At 54.1% G+C, this 11,995-nt stretch overlaps 1 protein-coding gene across 3 annotated transcripts in view; it reads left to right on the top strand.

The window, feature by feature from the left end:
* Positions 1–431: 431 nt before the first annotated feature.
* Positions 432–11,995, top strand: part of LOC144953170 (receptor-type tyrosine-protein phosphatase S-like) — a 255,168-nt gene continuing 243,604 nt past the window's right edge. For all 3 annotated transcript variants that reach the window (XM_078883739.1, XM_078883745.1, XM_078883732.1), the window contains exon 1: positions 432–583. In XM_078883739.1, the coding sequence (XP_078739865.1) occupies positions 499–583 (85 nt within the window). In that variant the 5' untranslated portion in view covers positions 432–498. The remainder of the gene's footprint in view (positions 584–11,995) is intronic.

Raw genomic sequence — 11,995 nt, 5'->3', positions numbered from 1 at the left:
AGAATTCGGCGAACGCATCGCAACGCATCCCCATCTCATCCCGTGCGCGCGCAAGAGTTTGCGGGCGTCCATAATCACCCCGCCCCCCTTGCCCAATCCCCCCCCCCACCACCCCTCCCCTCTCCACCACCCCCCCAACCCCTCCCCTCTCCACCAGCCCCCCCAACCCCTCCCCGCACCACGACCCCTCCCAACCCCTCCCCGCACCACCACCCCCCAACCCCTCCCCTCTCCACCACCACCGCCCCAACCCCTCCCCCCACCACCCCCCCAACCCCTCCCCTCCCCCCACCACCCCCCCAACCCCTCCCCCCACCACCCCCCAACCCCTCCCCTCCCCCCACCACCCCCCCAACCCCTCCCCTCTCCACCACCACCACCCCCCCAACCCCTCCCCTCTCCACCACCCCCCCAACCCCTCCCCTCTCCACCACCCCCCCCCCCAACCCCTCCCCTCTCCACCACCCCACCCCACGCGGGTTGCCGTGACGCCCCGCGATGGCGTTGCCTGGCAACGGGAGGCTGGCGGTCGGCGTTGCCGCGGCGACGCTGCTGGTGGCCGGCCTGGTGGTGCTCGCAGAGAGTGAGTGCAGCGCACACACACTACACACACACACACTACACACACAGCCTACACACACAGCACACACACACACACAGCACACACACAGCACACACACACACTACACACACAGCCTACACACACAGCACACACACACACACAGCACACACACTACACACACACACACTACACACACAGCCTACACACACAGCACACACACACAGCCTACACACACAGCACACACACACACAGCACACACACACACAGCACACACACAGCCTACACACACAGTACACACACACACACTACACACACAGCACACACACACAGCACACACACACAGCACACACACACACAGCCTACACACACAGCACACACACACAGCAAAACACACACACAGCACACACACAGCCTACACACACACAGTACACACACACAGCACACACACACAGCACACACACACACAGTACACACACACAGTACACACACAGTACACACAGTACACACACAGCACACACACACACAGCACACACACAGCCTACACACACAGCACACACACACACAGTACACACACAGTACACACAGTACGCACACACACACTACACACACAGCCTACACACACAGCACACACACACACACAGCACACACACACACACAGCACACACACAGTACACACACACAGCACACACACAGCACACACACACACAGTACACACACACAGTACACACACAGTACACACAGTACACACACAGCACACACACAGCACACACACACACAGCACACACACAGCACACACACACAGCACACACACAGTACACACAGTACACACACAGCACACACACACAGCACACACACAGTACACACACACAGCACACACAGTACACACACAGCACACACACAGCACACACACAACACACACACAGCCTACACACACAGCACACACACACACAGCCTACACACACACAGCCTACACACACAGCCTACACACACAGCACACACAGCACACACAGCACACACACAGCACGCACACAGCACGCACACAGCACGCACACAGCACGCACACAGCACGCACACAGCACGCACACAGCACACACACCGCACACACAGCACACACACACACACCGCACACACAGCCTACACACACACAGCACACACACAGCACACACACACACAGCACACACACACAGCGCACACACCGCACACACAGTACACACAGTACACACACAGCACACACACACACACAGCACACACACAGCACACACACAGCACACACAGCACACACACACACAGCACACACACACAGCACACACACAGCCTACACACACAGCACACACACACACAGCACACACACACAGCACACACACACACAGCAAACACACAGTACACACACACACAGCACACACACACAGCCTACACACAGCACACACACACAGCACACACAGTACACACACACACAGCACACACAGCACACACAGCACACACACACCACACACACACAGCCTACACACAGCACACACACAGCACACACACACAGCACACACACAGCACACACACAGCACACACACAGCGCACACACACAGCACACACAGCACACACACAGCCTACACACACACAGCACACACAGCCTGCACACACACAGCACACACACAGCCTACACACACACAGCACACACACAGCACACACACACACACCGCTGTGCACTTCACGGTGGTGCTGCACCGCTGCATTTCCCTTCGCCGTGGTGCTCTGCACAGTCCCGGCGATGCACTCCCTGCACCCCCCTCACCGCCGTGCGCCGTCGGGGTCGCGCACCGCACCGGCGGTGCTGCACGACCCGCACCGGCTCTTCAGACTCATACTCGTAGGTTTTTTTCGGTAAAGTCACGGAGATAAAAAATAAAAAGAGATTATTTTTTATAAAAAAAATAAAAAATCGATTTTTTTTTATAAAATAAAAATAATAATAGATTATTTTTAAAAATAAAAAATAACAATAAAAATAGATTTTTAAAAATAAAATAATAATAGATTATTTTTTTAAAATAAAAATAGAATTTTTAAATAAAATAAAAATTATAATAGATTATTTTTAAAAATAAAAATAGATTTTTAAAATAAAATAAAAATTAAAAATAAAAAGAATAATATCTTATTTATTTATTTTACCTACGTGACTTTACCGAAAAAACCCAAGAAAAAGAGTATGAATCCTTGCAGTCACAAAAACTTCAAATCTAGAATCTCTTCAGACTCATTGCACCTCGCTTGGACCGCACACCAGCGAACAAAAAGAGACAAAGTTCCCCCCTCCCCGTATAGCCTGAACAGACTGTTGGGGCAAGTGCTGTTAGCGAGCAGCACCTACGAAGGCCGGCACGACACACGGGGGGTGGGGAGGTTGGCAAACACCGCGCCCGGCCGCCTTTGTCTCCCCAGTGGCGATGTTCGCACACCGCACCGGCTACTGATTCGAGGCCGAGTCGACCTAGGGGGAGGCCCACGACCGGTCGAGACGAACGTCACCGGCGTTGGCCGGGTTCGCAGCGCAGCGCTAAACGCCACCACCACGCTACCGCTCCCCACATCGCACGCACTCTTCTCATCGTTGTACGTGCTGTATAATGTCCCGTGTGTGTGCATGTCCATCATATTTGACACCGAAAATCAAGCGTAGCCACTTTTGTTGTTATTGCTGTTGTTATTGTTGTTGTTATTCACTATGAGATCTCTTGCACCAGTGGCAAAATATAGTAGTAGGTTTTTACCCTTTTAAACTGGTACAAAGGTGTCAGTTTTGTACCAGTTTAAAAGGGGAAAAACCTACTACTATGTCGTTGTTGTTATTGTTGTTGATGTTGTCACGCGACACGGTGGCCCATCGCCGGGCCTGGTTTCGCAGCCTTCGGAGTCTTGCCGGCTTCGCCCCATCGGACAACGCCGGGAAGCGGTCGTGCCATCGCCGGATAGTAAATCGTCGACGCGGCTTTCTGAACCCTTCATCGGGAGATGACCCCGTGCAACGGACCCCCCGCCACCCGCCACTGCGGAGTAGCAAACAACGATGAGTCGTCACGTTCGCACGAGCCGCGCCAAATCGTCCCCGCCGGCAACTCTGCCCGCGCGCGCGCCGCGTGGGTTGCCTATTCCCTCGGTCCCCCCCCCCACCACCACCACCTACCTACCTACCACCACCACCACCTACCTACCACCACCCCACCCGCCGTGCTTTCCGTACGATAAACAAACAACATCGGTAAAGTTATTACGCGGCTACGCTGCCAAACCCTTGGCCACACCAACAGAGAAGGGCCCCGAGGCGCTTGTGCGTGCGCGCGTGTGTGTGTGCGTGCGTGTGTGCGCGCGTGTGTGTGCACGCGTGTGTGTGCGTGTGTGTGCGTGTGTGTGCACGCGTGTGTGCGTGCGCGTGTGTGTGTGTGTGCGTGTGTGTGCGTGCGCGTGTGTGTGCGTGCGTGCGCGCGTGTGTGTGCAAGCGTGTGTACGTGTGCGTGCGTGTGTGTACGTGTGTGTGCACGTGTGCGTGTGTGTACGTGTGCGTGCGTGTGTGTGCACGTGTGTGTGCACGTGTGCGTGTGTGTGCGCGTGTGTGCACGTGCGTGTGCACGTGCGTGTGCGCGTGTGTGCAGTTGCATCAAACGCTACGCATGCACGATCGTGCTCTCTCTCGCTCTCTCATTCTCTCTTTGGCTCTCTTTCATTCTCTCTCCTCCTCCTCCCCTCTCTCAAACGCTGGCCATGCACGGTCGCGCCCGCTCTCTCTCTCGCTCTCTTGGCCTCTCTCTCTTTTTTTTTACGATCAGCGGAAACAAGAAGATGCTCCGTGTAGTCGGCACTTTGCTTCGTTCATCATTTCGTATATTTTTTTTAAAAATATAACTTTGCTTCATGTAAACTCCCACCTCTCGCTCACTCTCTCGCTCGCTCTCTTTCTCTCCTCACCTCTCGCAAGCGCTACGCGCGCACGGATGCGCGCTCTCTCTCTCTCACCACCGCCGCACCAGGCACTCATTTGAGGCCGAGTCAGATTCTAATCATCACCGGTGTTGGTGGCCGTGAGCGGGTAGCGAACTCGGGTGCGCCGGGTTCGTTGCGCAGTGCGCGCTAACCGCTCTCACAGTCTCTCTTATCTCTCTCTCTGGCCGCTCTCTCTCCATCTCCGTCTCTCTCTCTCTCGCCGCAGATGACAAGGGAGAGGAGAGGGGAAGGCAGCCATGTTAATTGGGTTGCAGGAGAGAGAGAGAGAGTGCACGCCCGACGCCTGGTATACAGGAGGTCAGGTCTCTCTCTCTCATCATCATCACGGTGGCTAGGAGATGTTAACTACCTCGCCTGGTATACAGTTGGTCAGGGTTCGATCCCGACTCCTGACGATGCCTGCTGCTGTATATTTGGAGTTTGCGTGTCTCTCTCTCTCATCATCATCACGGTGGCTAGGAGATGTTGACTACCTCGCCTGGTGTACAGGTGGTCGTGGGTTCGATCCTGACTGACGCCTGCTGCTGTATATTTGGAGTTTGCGTGTCTCTCTCTCATCATCATCACGGTGGCTAGGAGATGTTGACTACCTCGCCTGGTATACAGGAGGTCAGGGTTCGATCCTGACTGACGCCTGCTGCTGTATATTTGGAGTTTGCGTGTCTCTCTCTCATCATCATCATCACGGTGGCTAGGAGATGTTAACTACCTCGCCTGGTACGCAGGAGGTCGTGGGTTCGATCCCGACCCTGACGCCTGCTGTATATTTGGAGTTTGTGTCTCTCTCATCATCATCATCATCACGGTGGCTAGGAGATGTTAACTACCTCGCCTGGTATACAGGTGGTCGTGGGTTCGATCCCGACCCTGACGATGCCTGCTGCTGCTGTATATTTGGAGTTTGCGTGTCTCTTTCTCTCATCATCATCACGGTGGCTAGGAGATGTTAACTACCTCGCCTGGTACGCAGGAGGTCGTGGGTTCGATCCCGACCCTGACGCCTGCTGTATATTTGGAGTTTGTGTCTTTCTCATCATCATCATCACGGTGGCTAGGAGATGTTGACTACCTCACCTGGTACGCAGGAGGTCGTGGGTTCGATCCCGACCCTGACGATGCCTGCTGCTGTATATTTGGAGTTTGCGTGTCTCTCTCTCTCATCATCATCACGGTGGCTAGGAGATGTTAACTACCTCGCCTGGTACGCAGGAGGTCGTGGGTTCGATCCCGACCCTGACGCCTGCTGTATATTTGGAGTTTGTGTCTCTCTCATCATCATCATCATCACGGTGGCTAGGAGATGTTAACTACCTCGCCTGGTATACAGGTGGTCGTGGGTTCGATCCCGACCCTGACGATGCCTGCTGCTGCTGTATATTTGGAGTTTGCGTGTCTCTTTCTCTCATCATCATCACGGTGGCTAGGAGATGTTAACTACCTCGCCTGGTACGCAGGAGGTCGTGGGTTCGATCCCGACCCTGACGCCTGCTGTATATTTGGAGTTTGTGTCTTTCTCATCATCATCATCATCATCACGGTGGCTAGGAGATGTTGACTACCTCACCTGGTACGCAGGAGGTCGTGGGTTCGATCCCGACCCTGACGATGCCTGCTGCTGTATATTTGGAGTTTGCGTGTCTCTCTCTCTCATCATCATCACGGTGGCGAGGAGATGTTACCTACCTCGTCTGGTATAAAGGTGGTCGTGGTTCGATCCCGACGTTGACGCCTACTGCTGTATATTTGGAGTTTGCGGTGTCTCCCTGTGGTCGCGTGGATTTTTTTTCTCCGGGTCGTCCGGTTTTCCCCTGCACATTTAGAATCAACGTCACGGCGTTTAGAGTATTTGGCTGCTGACATAAATTTCCACGCGATGATGATGATGAAGCCACTTCGTTGAGCGGCTACCATTTGTGACAGCCAGGGTCTCTTTTGAAAATTAAGTAAAGACCTCAATGGGGCTTAGCCTGGTAAGATGGGGGGATGGTTTCGGTTTTATTTGTGCGTGTTTTCTCTAATTGTGTTTGTTGTATCGTTCTTACCCCGTGCCCCCCCCCCGACTGGACATCGGTGGGGGGGGGGGGAAAGAGCTTCATAGCTCATCGGATTCCTCCCGCAGTTTCAATTCAATTGATTCTGATGCTTTTACACCATTGGAACCTCATTTGCCAGTAAAAAATATGATAATTGTTTTTTTACCCTTCTATCTGGCAACAAAACTGACACCTTTTTTACAAGGAGTCATGTTTGCATAGACCTACAATACCGGTGCATTGTCTTTGAGTTGTGCGCCTTTTGGCGTCATCTGGTCCAACACCATGTGAGACTAGGCTCTAAGGAAAGCTGTCTCGGGTGTGGACCAATCAACTTCAAGGACAATGCACATTATCAGAGTTATGTTTTTTGTTTGCATTACGACTGCAGGTATTGTGGTCTATGCAAACATGACTCCTTGTAAAAAAAAGGTGTCAGTTTTGTTGCCAGATAGAAGGGTAAAAAAAACAATTATCTGATTCTGATGCTCTTCCCGCGAGCCGCATCGCTCTCGGCTTCGGTTCGGTTCGATGCGGCGGCGGTGGCGGGCGTTCCTCTCGCTCCGTGAGCGCGAGGGCACGGAGGACGTCCCCGCTGCCTCTCCGGCCCACCCCGTGCCGCGTGCCACCGAGAGCGTCAAGCCGACCAGAGTTGGCCACCTGTCCTCCGCTTCTTTCTGTTTTCTCTCCCCCCCCCGGGACACGCTCGCTTGGGGCCAGATGGCCGAGAATCGTGGCGTACAAAACTAATTAGAGCTCACTTTTTTCACCCGGTCTTTATGTGTCTCTGTGAGTCTCTGTGTATTTCTGTGAGTCTCTGTGTATCTCCCTGAGTCTCTCTGTATCTCTATGTGTCTTTGTGTATCTCTGTGTATCTCCCTGAGTCTCTGTGTATCTCCCTGAGTCTATGTGTATCTCTATGAGTCTCTGTGTATCTCTATGAGTTTCTGTGTATCTCCCTGAGTCTCTGTGTATCTCTATGATTCTCTGTGTATCTCTATGAGTCTCTGTGTATCTCTGTGTATCTCCCTGAGTCTCTGTATCTCCCTGAGTCTCTGTGTATCTCCCTGAGTCTCTGTGTATCTCCCTGAGTCTCTGTGTATCTCTATGAGTCTCTGTGTATCTCCCTGAGTCTCTGTATATCTCCCTGAGTCTCTGTGTAACTCCCTGAGTCTCTGTGTATCTCTGTGAGTCTCTGTGTATCTCCCTGAGTCTATGTGTATCTCTATGAGTCTCTGTGTATCTCTATGAGTTTCTGTGTATCTCCCTGAGTCTCTGTGTATCTCTATGATTCTCTGTGTATCTCTATGAGTCTCTGTGTATCTCTGTGTATCTCCCTGAGTCTCTGTGTATCTCCCTGAGTCTCTGTGTATCTCTATGAGTCTCTGCGTATCTCTATGAGTCTATATGTGTCTTTGTGAGTCTCTGTGTATCTCTATGAGTCCATATGTGTCTTTGTGAGTCTCTGTGTATCTCTATGAGTCTCTGTGTATCTCTACGAGTCTCTCTGAGTCTCTGTGAGTCTCCGTGTATCTCCATGAGTCTCTGTGTTGGTGTAGCCCACTGTACAGGCTCCCCCTCCCGCCACCGAGGCATTTCGAGTGACGCAGAATTTGAGCTGCACACCACCGAAGTTTACCTCCGGCCATTCGTGCCTGCGACACGCGACGCTGTCAAACCTCGTCATTCGCCGATTGCTCTCGGAGCAGTCGCGCACGCCACGATCGACGTCGTGCGTTTCGAGCGCAGCACCTGGCCGCTGCTATGCATGTCCGCGTGGCGACGAAGCCGACGACGACGACGATGATGTAGCCCACTTCGCTGAGCCTATCGTTTGTGATGACCGGGTCGCTCGTGACTCAGTGGGGGGCCCCTTGCCTCCGCCTCCCCCCACGGCGATGTGCGGCGCGCGCCGCGCCCGGCGCTCGCGGGAAGACGATTTGCGTGCGGCACAAGCCGGACGCGCGCACAGCAAGGCCTCGGAGCGCGCGGTGGGCTGGGGAGGTTCCGTGTGTTCTCACGCGAGCACGGTTTCGCGTGAGTCGGGGTTCGCCTGCACGATTTGGGCGTCGTCGGGGGGTCGGGATCGAAACCACCGACCTCCTGCGTACCAGGCGAGGGAGTTAACATCTCCTAGCCACCGTGATGATGATGATGAGACACGCAAACGCCACATATACAGCAGCAGGCATCGTCAGGGGTCAGGATCGAACCCACGACCACCTGTACACCAGGCGAGGGAGTTCACATCTCCTAGCCACCGTGATGATGATGATGAGACACGCAAACTCCAGATATACAGCAGGCGTCGTCAGGGGTCAGGATGTACTACTACATATGTAGTAGTGTAGCTACTACATATGTAGTAGTAGCTACACTACTACATATGTAGTAGTGTAGCTACTACATATGTACTACATATATGATGCACTACTACATATGTAGTAGTGTAGCTACTACATATGTACTACATATATGATGTACTACTACATATGTAGTAGCTACGTCTGCTAAGGGCACCGCCGCCCTTTCAAGGGTCCCAGCGCTGAATGCTTTCAAGCGATCAATTCCGGTCCGGTGACTCTGCCTTCAACTTTTATGAACGACTGGGGAGTGTTTAAGATTAGCCATTTGTCGTATTATCTTAGGCCGTGTAGCAAATGAACAAAAATACAATTGCTTTACTGTGCGTGTAACAAAAACGTGTGTGTTTTAATCTTTGCGAGTTTGTTATTTCTTTATTTATTTAGAGCCCCTTTATAACATAATGCTACAAGTTCTAGATTTGAAGCTTTCGTGACTGCAAGGATTCATATTCTTAGGTTTTTTCGGTAAAGTCACGTAATGGTACCATTATATAAACGGAGTGGTAGCTCCTGCAATCTCTCATTTACTTGATACAGCTGTCGTGGCTGTGACGGTTCCACCTGAAGACGGAAGCTTGTGTTGCCTCCGAAACGTCGTGATTTTTATTTTATTTTACTTTTATTCATTTTAATGTTTTACCTGCGTGACTTTACCGAAAAAAACCTAAGAATATAATGCTACAAGCCCCGCGCTAGCTTCGTCCGGCACTGGTACCGGGATGGGGGGTGTGGGGTACGGGGGGGGGGGGGGCGGAGGTGTGTGTGTTGGGGGGGGGGGGGGCCGATGGCATTCAGCGGTTTTTGCGAGCGAACATCGTAGCAATGGGAGCCCATCGATTACAATTGTAACACGCGTCTGGGGAGAGAGAGAGAGAAGGGAGGGAGAAGGGAGAGGTGAGCTCCGGCGGGTAAAGCCTCAGCAGGTTGCCCAGCTCATTCAAACGCTGGTGGGGGGCGGGGGGGGTGGAGGAGGGGGGTGAGGGGGAGGGGGGGAGGTTGCGCACCACCCGGCTCATCGTTTACAAACGGAGGCCGGCTTATCTCTCCGCGCCCGCACGCCACGCCGCGCGTTTCTTGTTCACGCGACGCTGGCCTCATTAGGCCGAGCCGCAACCCCTGATGCTCGCCCTCCCTCCCGCCACCACCTTTCTGCACCGATCCCCGCCGCGATTAGCCACCGAGAGTCGGGGGGGGGGGCAGGGGGCATGGGGGCGAAGCGGCCCGCATCGCAAACCCGACGACCGATTTAATGAGCGGTTGCATTCAATGCGACCGCTCCCCCACCGCGTGGAATCCGCGGCCTCATTCGATCGGAGCGCGCGAGTTGCCAGCGCGATCCATCACGCGCTCGCGCGTTCGCTCGCTCACGCGCTCGCTGCCTCGATCGTAGGTTGCCTGGCTGGCTGGCTGCCTGGCTGGCTGGCTGCCTGGCTGGCTGCCTGGCTGGCGGCCTGGCTGGCTGGCTGCCTGGCTGGCTGGCTGGCTGCCTGGCTGGCTGGCTGCCTGGCTGGCTGCCTGGCTGGCTGCCTGCCTGGCTGGCTGGCTGCCTGGCTGGCTGCCTGGCTGGCTGCCTGGCTGGCTGGCTGGCTGCCTGGCTGGCTGCCTGGCTGGCTGCCTGGCTGCCTGGCTGGCTGCCTGGCTGGCTGGCCGCCTGGCTGGCTGCCTGGCTGGCTGCCTGGCTGGCTGGCTGGCTGCCTGGCTGGCTGCCTGGCTGGCTGCCTGGCTGGCTGCCTGGCTGGCTGGCTGCCTGGCTGGCTGGCTGGCTGCCTGGCTGGCTGCCTGGCTGGCTGCCTGGCTGGCTGCCTGGCTGGCTGCCTGGCTGGCTGGCTGCCTGGCTGGCTGCCTGGCTGGCTGCCTGGCTGGCTGCCTGGCTGGCTGCCTGGCTGGCTGGCTGCCTGGCTGGCCGGTCCTCTCCCGCCTGTAAACATTTGCTGCGTCTCACTCCCAGGCAGCTGATGTTCCCTCCACCCCCCCCCCCCACCGCGTCCCCAAGAAGTTTGCGCAAATTTGATTTGATTTTTTTCGTGCTTGTGTGCGTGTGGCCGTCTTGCGCGTGACATTCACGCGCCCGTCCCGGCCCCGTGAGGCCATCTCAAGTCGACGCATCGCAGCTGTAGGTCAACGACCCGCAACCGTGGCGAGAAATATTTGAGAGAGAGAGAGAGGGAGAGGAGAGAAAAAAAATCTATATAGAAAATATATATAGATGGAAAGAAACGCCGGACTGTAAAAGACGTCTTTGCAACGTTTATTTTTATCTTCTCCCGTAGCAGGGTGGTGGGTTTTTTTTTTGCAGGTGAGAAAGAGTCCTTCAGTGTTTCACCTCCTGGGACCAATTTATTTTCCCGTCTGCCACTTGCAATTTTACGTGCCTTCAGATAAGCACCGTCGGTTTGGCAATTAAGAGGCAAAGTCGCCGCTTAGATTTTTAATTTTTTAAAATTATTTTTTATTTTTCTGAAACCTCGCTGACGTGCCAGGTGAAGCGGTTCAGAGGATTCATGCCCGCCGCTTGTCACATTAATTAATTGTGTTCTTTATAACCCCCCCCCCCATCCCTTCTACGTTTTTAATTACTTAGATTTAGCCGATATTACATTTTTTTTTTCTTTTACGGTGCAACGCTCGCTCGCTCGCCTTTTTTTTTTTTACCCCGCCGCCACCGCCGTCAAATCCTTCCAAGTCACTTCACATTAGCGCAATTAATCTAAATGCGTTTGAACCCTCCAGGCCGGGGCGACCCCGTCTTCATCGCAGCAGATTGTCGGCCGCTGCGTTAATCAGACCGCCGTGGGTGTCAGTCCAGAGGCGTGTGGGGGGGGGGGCGGCTCTGGTGGGACAACGGAATTTCGGATTTTCCGGGGAATTTTCGAAGATTTCGGGCTGAGCGAGCGTCGGTCCGCGCGGTTCGGTGCGCTCCCCGTGTGCCTGTGAGATGATCGTGATAACCGCAGCCCGTTGGCAATCCACTGCTGCATGAAGGCCTTCTCCTCCTATTCTTAGGTTTTTTCTCACTTGATTACAGCTATCGTGGCTGTGAC

This window comes from Lampetra fluviatilis, chromosome 3 (genome assembly GCF_964198595.1).
Source record: "Lampetra fluviatilis chromosome 3, kcLamFluv1.1, whole genome shotgun sequence".
NCBI classification, from domain to species: Eukaryota; Metazoa; Chordata; class Hyperoartia; order Petromyzontiformes; family Petromyzontidae; genus Lampetra; species Lampetra fluviatilis.
Note: the sequence above shows the minus strand (reverse complement) of the source record. Positions and strands in the feature narration are given on the sequence as shown.